At 40.6% G+C, this 11493-nt stretch overlaps 1 protein-coding gene across 1 annotated transcript; it reads left to right on the top strand.

The window, feature by feature from the left end:
• The first annotated feature begins 200 nt into the window (after positions 1-200).
• On the top strand, positions 201-11053 carry LOC134660134 (zinc finger protein 436-like). The gene is made up of 12 exons (XM_063515846.1): positions 201-389; positions 610-741; positions 1272-1745; positions 3231-3361; positions 4543-4617; positions 5344-5473; positions 6717-6832; positions 8095-8191; positions 8887-9018; positions 9829-9930; positions 10472-10567; positions 10905-11053. The coding sequence occupies exons 1-12, from the start codon at positions 282-284 to the stop codon at positions 11043-11045; spliced, it is 1734 nt and encodes a 577-aa protein (XP_063371916.1). The 5' UTR covers positions 201-281; the 3' UTR covers positions 11046-11053.
• The last annotated feature ends 440 nt before the right edge of the window (positions 11054-11493 follow it).

Raw genomic sequence — 11493 nt, 5'->3', positions numbered from 1 at the left:
GATCGACAGAGTATATGTTGTTTATATTTCAACCCATGAAATATCGTAACGAGAAATTTAGTCGAGCAAATTTACATTACAGTAGTTTAGTAGAAATAAAAAATGCTTTATGGCAACATTTTAAACTGTCAAATGGCTGTCAAACTTGAAGAAGCCATATCTTACCTATGGAATGCCTATGGACCACATTAGAAAAAAAAAGCTGGCTTTCTCTTGCCTTGTTACGCTGACTAAAACATTTAATTAAATTAAGATTTTTGTATGAAACCCTCGCTAAAACAATGGAGGAATTACTTGCGTGTCGAGTATGCTTAATAACGGACGTTAAACTGTTCGATATGTTCAAATACAAACTTGCAGAATCATATCAAATTATAACAGGAACTCGGGTTAGCATTGTGTTGTTATTCTCCATAATTTTACTGAAATCGTATTATTTACTGTTTGAAATGTATTAGTAAAATATAATCTAAACACGCTGTAATTACTATAACTATTTACCTAGTTACTGTGTTAAATTTTACTTAATTAATTTACAAAAAAAACTTATTGGTTTTTGCTAATTATACACTTATTATCGAGTATTAAAGTTAATGAATGTTATTTCAGGTATCAGCAGATGGTCTTCCGTTACATATCTGCAGTATTTGTGCTGTGTTGCTTCAGAAAAGTGTGTTATTTAAAAGTAAATGTCATAATGCTGAACATATACTCAAGTTTTCTTTGATGCAGCAACATATGGTACGTATTTGTTTTGTTCTTCATACAATTGCATTTTGAAACCTTGGAATGCTCTTTAATTCTTTAACAGCCTCCTAGCCATTAGGCTAGCCACTACGACTATGTAGTGAGCCTGTCTATGAAGCTGCATGTCCCAATGTGTTATAACACACTCATTCATTGGTAGAATCCATGTTGCTGATATCAATAATTAAGAGATATTGTATATTAAATATATTTGGTTAGTTTCAAGTGATTTGTGAGTGATTTTTGGAATTACCTACACTCCACAATCGTAATTAGGGCTTGTGCTTAAATCACGCGAGGTTCGGTTCGATAGGGGCGGGGGAAGGGGGTCACAAAAAAATCACGATAGATCACGTTGAGGGAGGGGGCGTATAAGGAAACCTCACATGTATTCTTCTACTATGAACGACACTAAGAAAAAATACCTGAGTAGATACTATCAAAAATTAGCCAAAAACACCTCGCGTGATTTGTGCACAATTCCTTACTTGAATTTACCTCATTTTTAATAATTATTGTTTCAGCTGACTACAGCCTACCTACGGACCATAGACCGTAGCCTCCACTCCCTCACTCTACCCCTCTCCACCACCACCATCAACAGCACCATAGACATCTCCTACCAAATAAAAGAAGAAGCCACAGACATCGAAACCACAGATGAAATAGACAACACAGATAACATATCCATCAAATATGAATCCGATGAAGAGCCTCTAGTGAAAAAAGTGAAAAAAAAAAGAAAAAAGAAATTAAAGATAGAACATGAGATAAAATTCGAAAATGATAATGAGAATAAAGTTATTGAAGATATAACGTATTTAGAAGGTTTAGATGATATACAAGTGGTTGTGTTGAGTAAAGAGGAACAGATAGAAGAGGTGTTGTTGAGGAAGAATTCTTTTAATTACTTGAACTCGTTTTATAAGTGCGATAAGTGCTATAAGGGGTTTATTACGGATTCAACGTTTAAGAATCATATGGCACAACATGCACTGGTAAGATATGATGTTATATTTTTTAATTATAAACGAAATTATTAAATCTTTTTACTATCATCTAAATAAAATTTGCTGTATGGGGGTTTTCGGGGGCGAAAAATCGATCTAGCTAGGTCTTGTCTCTGGGAAAACGCGAATTTTTGAGTTTTTATATGTTTTCCGAGCAAAGCTCGATCTCCCAGATATTTATTCATTAACCCACTAACAGCTTCATTATTGACTTTGAAAAATGGTCCATATGACAAGAAACTGACACGTATCGGACACATATCACTGAGTAATCCCTTCCCATAAAGCCCCGTCTCCATATCGCGCGGCAAACCATCGAACATTGGCTCGCGCGGCAGCCGCGCGAGCCAATGTTCGATAGCTTGCCGCGCGATATGGAGACGGGGCTTAAAGGTAATCCTAAGAAGTTGTGATTGGTCAGTAAAAGTTTTAATTGGTTGAAATAAAATTCTGTCAAACCTACTGCGAGGCATTAAAATATACAGTTGAGGCGCTCATTGTACAATACAACATGCAATACATCCATGCGCATGCGGTACATAAAAATCCAAAAATACTCAGTCCTGAACGAAAACATTTGAGTTAATATTGGACCATATTTGGGACCTTTTGGAGTCCAAAATTTGGATTATAGTTGGGTGGTTTTACACGGTATCATAAGGCGTGTCCAGACGAGAGCAATTTTTCGCCAATCTGATTTAATTGTCCGATCAAATCAGGACGTGCGGATGCAAACATCAATGTGGCTCGCCGAATTCGACCGCCTATTATGACCGATAAAATGGGGTGCGGACGCAAGAATACCATACCAATTTGTGACGCTAGTATTTTCGTTTTGGAGCATTTTTTTAAATTAGAATTAATCACCAATTTAAATCTTAAATTGGTGATTATATTGGAGATTGACGCCAATTTAATTTCTAATCAAATCGGTCGATTTGATCATCCCGTATGGACACCGCTAAATATACATTTTTCACAGAAACTTCCATCCAAATCTACAAGAAATTTTCGACCCCTTGCTGTTCCAAATGCTTCGCGTAACTACAGACAGAACAGTTTTTTGATACGTGCTAGTAAATGTCTAAATAAACTTATGAAGGAGCATGACATCGATATTTTCAACAGCAACATCCTAACTGTGCGGCGTATCCTGACAGAGGATCAAGTTCTTTAAATGAGCATGGCTTATTGGAATTTGAAATTTCATTGTGCTGTGTTTTTTCTTTATTTCCTTAGAATCTTCTTTAGTAATATGAATTCAAAATTAGTTACTCTGCCTTTGGCGTTGAAATGAATGTGTAGTGCAATAGTGCTAACCACCAATTGTTTTTCTTAATCTGTATTTACTGGTGAGAACCTGTAATTGGCTTTTTGTATCACATTTATAAAACCTATTAACATGTTAACAGCTGTTGGATCTCCGAATAGTAATAAATAAATGAATAAACTTGTTGTACATGTTTACTTCAGTTAAGCGGGCCGCACGCGTGCGAGGTGTGTCTCACCCGCTGGCCGACGCTGCGCGCGCTGCGTGCGCACGTCAACACGTCGCACGAGCGCAAGTACGTCTGCCGCAAGTGCAACCACGTCTCCAAGTCCAGGTCAGTCAACTTCACCTAACGGTTGCCTGGAAGAGATCGCTTTTTAGCGATAAGACCGCCTGCTGTTTAACCCCTTCCTTTCTGTATTCTTTGTATTGTTTTCTGTAATGAGGTGTGCAATAATAGTTATTTACGATACAAGTGCGGAAAAGAGGCAAATCGACACGAGTTGCGAATTACCTATTCGCACGCGTATCGTACAACGTTTTACAGTACATTACAGTACTAAGGGGCATACCCTTTAAATATTTGACATAGCAACGAAAAGTGCTTATTTACGCACTAGTGCGGGAAAGTAGCACCATATGTACTGTAAAGAGTATTGTATTGTAGTTTGTTTCCTACTACGATGTATCCGACGTGGCTCACTCCGCGATTTCGTCGCGTCGCTACAAGTACATGCGGTCTCACCAATTTTGGTGTCTAGCTATAGTCGCCGCGCACCGCTACGGAACGGACGCTCGCACTGGCGCCACCTAGCGATCATATCTGTCGTAATAGACGCGTTTTGTTAGAGAGTGAATCTTCTGTACCTAGTACTATTATTTATTCTGTGGTTGTATACAATAAAGTGCAATCACGTCTCTAAATCCAGGTGGGTGTACACGCTTGGCCCTAGGGTAAGCTTAACAGTCTATCAATATCATTTTGGGTTCCGTACCCAAAGGGTAAAAACGGGACCCTATTACTAAGACTCCGCTGTCCGTCTGTCTTTCTCCAGGCTGTATCTCATGAACCGTGATAGCTAGACAGATGAAATTTTCACAGATGATGTATTTCTGTTGCCGCTATAACAACAAATACTAAAAACAAAATCTATCCGCTATAGGCTATAATATCAAAAAAATTTTAAGTGGGGCTCCCATACAACAAACGTGATTTTTTTGCCGTTTTTTGCGTAATGGTACGGAGTCCGACTCGCACTTGGCCGGTTTTTATATCATTAAACATTAAATCCTAAGAGACTATGTCTAACTTGAAAATTTGAAATCACGCAACGAAAGTATAATTTTATTATTAAAAAAATTAAATAATGATATTTGACCCTTTGACCGCCAAAGACGCGCTCGGCTACAGCCAAATATCAACCTTCGTGCGTTCCGATAAGGTTCACAATGCCGCGCCGCGCGCGATACGCGTGGCGTTCGAAGGATTAAATAACACCACCTTATTGTTTTTAGTCACAGAGCAAAGGAACACAGCAAATGGCATCTCGGCTTCACTTACACCTGCAAGATATGTGGAGCTTCCTTCACGTAAGATATTATTTAATATAAAGCCTCGTCTCCATATCGCGCGGCAAACCATTCGATAGCTTGCCGCGCGATATGGAGACGGGGCTTAAGGTTAATGAAAAAGAAGAAACAATATGTACAGTCAGCAGCAGAAGTTGCTTAGCGGGCGGTGTTCAAAATGACCTTGACGCGCTCTTATTCTCTTAACAATAAAGCCGCGTGAAGATCATTTTGAACACGTCGCCCGCTTAGCAACTTCTGCTGCTGACTGTACATACACGTACATCAATCCTATTATTTTAGTATTCTAATTTTAATTGGAGAACGTGATGAGAATTGGTAGGTAGGTATAACTTTACATAGCTGCAAATGTATAGGGACCGTACGCGTATGACGGTCTGCCATCTTGTGGCCTGAATCGGTAACAGAAACATTTACATCGCCAAAGCAAGTGCTACCATCTACCGTTCTCGTACGTTTTTTTGTGCATAGTAGGTTCTGCCATCTTGTGGGATACATTGGAAGCATAAACTTCACATTTACGTCTCGTGCCAAAAATATGACGGCTCCTGTGCTGCCCCCTAAAGTTCACGCACGGTCCCCCCAACAAATGTTTCTGGGTCTCAATGGTTACCAGTACAATTTGACTGGGTTAGCGGTTTAACCGGTTAGCACCTGGTTAGTGAGATGGTGCAAGTGGCGCTATAACTCAAGAAATACATATCTACCTGTGTGTGTAATTTGCAGCAAATCTACGAGCCACCTCACACACATCCGGCTGCAACACCCGTCGAACAACTGCTGCGAGCTGTGTGGAGAGTCCTTTATCGGGGAGTATGGGCTGGCCATGCATCGCAAGAAGGCGCACAGAGACCAGGTACACAGTGTTGGCCGAAAGTTAATGCAAATTGAAAATGCTGGCCATTAACCATTATAAATTGAATCGTAAACTATAATCGTCCGATACGGTTTAAGGTTCAATTTATAATGGTTAATGGCCAACATTTTCAATTCGCATTAACTTTCGGCCAACACTGCAGGTACATGACAGACATAAAAATAAATAAATATTATAGTACATTCTTACACAGACTAAGTCCCACGGTAAGCTCAAGAAGGCTTGTTTGTGGGTACTCAGACAACGATATATATAATATACAAATACATAGAAAACACCCAAGACTCAGGAACAAATATCTGTGCTCATCACACAAATAAATGCCCTTACCGGGATTCGAACCCAGGACCGCGGCTTCACAGGCATGGTCACTACCCACTAGGCCAGACCAGTCGTTGCTAGTAGAAGTTGCTAAGCGGGCGAGGTGTTCAAAATTACCTTGACACTCTTAATTGGGTACTTTCCTCTACTTAAAATAAATTATTTCACACCGCGCACGAAATAAAGCACCAGATAATTGTTACAAAAATTTAGATAGCAGTTATTTTTAAATACTATTTCTATTTAATAAATTGGATTGAAACATAAAAAGTAGGCGAGTAGACCGTGACGTCACTACCAGGGATGTTGCGAACATCCGCATCCGCAACCGCGGAACTTCCGCATTCTTTTCAACATCCGCATCCGCATAAAATCGATGCGGAGCTTATGCGGATGCGGATGTCGAACAAGTCGGTACAGGAACGTCTTAGCGGCGGCGTAAGTGCTAGGTAATTTCGTCATTACCTATAACGCAATCGCCTAGATCCAGAAAAGTCGGCCAAGTTACTGTTTATTAAATATAACGCACCTTTATTCTTGCTCAAATACTAAACGTTTCGTTTTTTTAAATAAAAAATACTAAAAATGTAATATTTGACGTTTTCTAAGTACTTAATCTTGACATGCGCATCCGTATCCGCATCCGCGGATGTGAGCCTTTAAATATCCAGATCCGCATCCGTGGATGTCAAAAAATCTGCATCCGCAACATCCCTGGTCACTACACAGGTTTTCATATAATTTCCATATTAGAAAATCGTTTTGACAGTTCTAAAAAAGAAGCTGATTGGTATAGTCGGAAAGTAGCCAATTCTCTCAACAATAAAGTCGCGTCAAGATCATTTTGAACACCTGGCCCGCTTAGCAACTTCTGCAGCTGACAGTATTACTTTGTTGACAGAGTAACGTCAAGTCGGAGTCTCTGTGCGTGCTCTGCGGCGTGCAGTTCCGGAGTCTCGACGCTTTGAACAGACACATCAGCGCCGCGGAAAACAACTCCTGTAACACTAGCTTAAGGTAAAGTTTTTACACTTATTTATAGTGTGTCAAAGGACTGTCTCATTTCAAACATAGAGAGTATCATACTATCTTTGTCTTACACTAGTACTTGCACCCAAAAGAAAAGGATGAGTATCGTTTTTTAGGGTTCCGTACCTCAAAAGGAAAAAACGGAAGCCTTATAGGATCACTCGTGCGTCTGTCTGTCCGTCTGTCACAGCCTATTTTCTCCGAAATTACTGGACCATTAAGTTGAAATTTGGCACACATATGTAAGTTTGTGACACAAAGACGGACGTGTAACGTAAATAAATGAATTTTAAATGGAGGCCATATTTGGGGGGTAAATGAGAAAATTAAAAAAAAGTTTTTCTAATTATATGTAAGAATCTCAAATACATTTTTAGGATAAATAGTTTACCAGTTCAAGAAAATAGTCAAAAAAATATCTCCAACTCCCCCCCCCCTCTATCTCCAAAACTACCCCGTAAAATTATTTGAAAAAAATACACAAAATAGTTCTTTACCTATAAATATAGATGACAGGAAAACCTATTAGAAATGTGCAGTCAAGTGTGAGTAATGTACGGAACCCTTGGAACGCGAGTCCGACTCGCACTTGGCCGGTTTTTTTTGTTCCTATATACTGACAAATTTGTTTGACCAACTATAACTTCACTTCTTATATAACCTATGTCTCTTTGTACCTATCTATGGTGCTTCAAATCTTGTAACTTAAATTTGAACCACTTCCACTGAAATTTCGCATACTTCCATATTTCTGATGACAATGCAATAATATGCTAACATGCAGCTGATCTGATGATGCAGTCGGAAGGTAGCCAAAGGAACTCTTCGATGAAAAATATAAACACATTGAGTTTAACTGGTTTAGGCTCATTTGAAAGGTCTCGAGAAGTACTTGATAGACATGCAAAGGTCAGAAAGTACAGTCGGCAATAAAAGTGTGTATCAAAAAATATTTTTGACGGTTACTTTTTAGGGTTCCGCACCTCAATAACTGGTTGGACAGACAGACAGACGCACGAGTGATCCTATAAATAAGGGTTCCGTTTTTTCCTTACCTCAGTACGGAACCCTAAAAAACGGTCGTTTATGCCGCAAAAAAAGTATATTTTGACACTCAAGGGAATTTAAATTTATAGGATACTTTTCGTTGACCTAGAACTATGAAATTTGGGTACAGGGAAAAATCTGAAAAGTTATAACTTTGTAAATAATAACAAATAAGTTTTATTTATTAGTTTTGTATTTGCCAGGCCGTGCCTCAGTTGCGGCGAGGGATTCTCTTCGGACGAAACGCTGAAAGAACATTTGAAGATACATCTGACTGACGACTATGTTAAATGTGAAGAGGTAAGCCGGTTTATACGGCACTAGCGACCCGCCCCGGCTTCGCACGGGTTAACAAATTATACATAAACCGTCCTCTTGAATCACTCTACCTATTTAAAAAAACCGCATCAAAATCCGTTGCGTAGTTTTAAAGATCTAAGCATACATACAGACAGACAGCGGGAAGCGACTTTGTTTTATACTATGTAGTGAGTGAAACATAACGGAGCGCTCTGTACAGTCGCTATCAGATGTATCGGAGCGGCCAAGGTGTTCACAATATCTGAACAAGCACTCTAACGCTTTGACAATAGAGGCGTGTTCAGATATTTGTGAGCGCCTTGACCGCGCAACACAATTCGTATTAACTTTAAGATTATTATTTTCGATTAGAATCAATGGTTAAATTAATACAAAGAGAAGTTTTTTTGGAAAAAATCCTCACTAATGGTTCAACCGATCATGTTCAAAACAATTTTCGTATAATTTTTTTATTAAGCTATATTTTGAGATGAGAAACTCGTACCGCGTAACTGACTACTGTGTTGCGAAATGAATGACTCTGCGTTTTTCATAAACGTCTGCTAAGTTAATCAGCCGATGATCGTCGTTTGCCTCTCTATGGCATAACGACAGATAGGGACAAACGACGATCATCAACTGATTAACTTAGCAGACGTTTATGAATAAAGCCGTAAATATTGTTCCTACCACAGTGCAACAGAACGTTCGCGCACGAGAAGTCTTACTCCATCCACTACCAGCGCGTACATCTGCGCGTCAAGTCCACTTCCCGACGCGACCACGCCGATAGGGTCGTCTGCGAGATCTGCGGCAAGAAGTGCACGGTAGGTGACACGTGAGATCTGTTGAGATTTGGCTCACGTTTATAGCGGATGCCACCTACCAGTTAGGGTGTGAGATCTGTGGCAAAAAAATACACGGTAGGTGACACGTGAGATCTGTTGAGATTTGGCTCACGTTTATAGTGGACACCCTCTACCAGTCAGGGTGTGAGATCTGTGGCAATAAGTGCACGGTAGGTGACACGTGAGATCTGTTGAGATTTGGCTCACGTTTATAGTGGACACCCTCTACCAGTCAGGGTGTGAGATCTGTGGCAATAAGTGCACGGTAGGTGACACGTGAGATCTGTTGAGATTTGGCTCACGTTTATAGTGGACACCCTCTACCAGTCAGGGTGTGAGATCTGTGGCAATAAGTGCACGGTAGGTGACACGTGAGATCTGTTGAGATTTGGCTCACGTTTATAGTGGACACCCTTTACCAGTCAGGGTGTGAGATCTGTGGCAATAAGTGCACGGTAGGTGACACGTGAGATCTGTTGAGATTTGGCTCACGTTTATAGTGGACACCCTCTACCAGTCAGGGTGTGAGATCTGTGGCAATAAGTGCACGGTAGGTGACACGTGAGATCTGTTGAGATTTGGCTCACGTGTATAGTGGACACCCCCTTGTAACATCCTGAATAATGACTTCCAGTCTTGGCACAAACACCATTTTTTTTAAATATGCACTAACGTCTTATCTGTGTCATATCCAAAATTCATCCGCTTAGCAACACTGAAATAAATGTAAATGTACCATTTAGTACCTACTTTTACTGTGTAACGTACTAATTAAATTATGTTTGACAGTCGAACGCCACACTCGTGTACCACCAGCGCACGCACACGGGTGAGAAACCCTACCAGTGCACTAAGTGCCCGAAGCGGTTCAGCGTCTGCCAATTGCTGCAGGTAAGTAAATAGTTATTTACAGTACATATGGTGGTACTTCACCGCACTAGTGCGATAATTAGCACATTACGCAACTACGTCGAAAATTTAAAGGGCCATATGTACTGTAAAACGTACGATTCATGTGTGGATAGGTAATTTGCAACTCGTGTCGATTACTTATTGTAGGTAATGTACTAATCTACGCGCTGGTGGCCTAGTGGTAAGAGCGTGCGACTTGCAATCCGGAGGTCGCGGGTTCAAACCCCGGCTCGTACCAATGAGTTTTTCGGAACTTATGTACGAAATATCATTTGATATTTACCAGTCGCTTTTCGGTGTAGGAAAACATCGTGAGGAAACCGGACTAATTCCAATAAGGCCTAGTTTACCCTCTGGGTTGGAAGGTCAGATGGCAGTCGATTTCGTAAAAACTAGTGCCTACGCCAATTCCTGGGATTAGTTGCCAAGCGGACCCCAGGCTTCCATGAGTCGTGGCAAAATGCCGGGACAACGCGAGGAAGATGATGATGAGTAATCTAATGTATGTACATGTTTATAGATCCACCTCCGGACACACACGGGGGAGCGTCCGTTCAAGTGCTCGCGCTGCCCTAAGGCCTTCAAGCACAAGGCGGCGCTCAACCGCCACGACCGGGTATGTGGTACACCCCTTGTATTCACTATACAAGGTTCACAGAATGCTTTCACATACAGTAGGTTAGTTTTTAGGGTTAGTAAATAGTTCTTTACCTATAGATGACAGGAAAACCTTATTACAAATGTGCAGTCAAGCGTGAGTCGGACTTAATTACCTACTTAGTTTTTGACATTGTTAAAAATTGTGTAATGTACGGAACCCTTGGAACGCGGGTCCGACTCGCACTTGGCCGGTATATTCTTTATTTAACACAATCACTACCAGAAACCCATCTGGTGGGCGCTCGTAACTCTGAGCCTACTGCACCTTAACTTACAATGTTTGTTGTTTTCAGGTGCACACTGGGGCGAAACCATACATGTGCGCACACTGCGGCAAGTCTTTCTCGCAGTCCAACTCCATGAAGACTCACGTCAACACCGTGCACCTCAAGCTGCCGGCGCCCTACAGACACCGGAGGAACAAAACAGAATAAATCTAGTACACGAGAAATATTTAATAAAATAATCTTTTCTACGAGTAATATATTTATTTAAACAACAAACCAGGGATGTTGCGGATGCCGAAGTTTTGACATACGCGGATGCGGATTTTTAAATGCTCACATCCGCGGATGCCGATGTCAAGATAGGTACATAAAAACGTCAAATAAGTATTACATTTTAGTAATTTTTATTTCAAAAAACCGGCCAAGTGCGAGTCGGATTCGCGTTCCAAGGGTTAAAATATGTAGGTACATTAAGTCCCACTCACGCTTGACTGCTCATTTCTAATAGGCTTTTTTGGCTAATGACTAAATTACCTAGCAGTCTAGCACTTACGCCGATGCTAAGACGTTCCTGTACCGACCTGTTCCACATCCGCATTAAACGCCGCATCGATTTTATGCGGATGCAGATGCGGATGTTGAAAATAATGCGGAA

This window comes from Cydia amplana, chromosome 26 (assembly GCF_948474715.1).
Source record: "Cydia amplana chromosome 26, ilCydAmpl1.1, whole genome shotgun sequence".
NCBI lineage: Eukaryota > Metazoa > Arthropoda > Insecta > Lepidoptera > Tortricidae > Cydia > Cydia amplana.
This window is presented reverse-complemented; position numbering and strand designations above follow the sequence as displayed.

Coding starts and splice junctions, on each gene's coding strand:
- LOC134660134 (XM_063515846.1), top strand. CDS start 282: ATGGAGGAATTACTTGCGTGTCGAGTATGCTTAATAACGGACGTTAAA. Junction 4,618..5,343: donor ATATGTGGAGCTTCCTTCAC/GTAAGATATTAT, acceptor TGTAATTTGCAG/CAAATCTACGAGCCACCTCA. Junction 6,833..8,094: donor TCCTGTAACACTAGCTTAAG/GTAAAGTTTTTA, acceptor TGTATTTGCCAG/GCCGTGCCTCAGTTGCGGCG.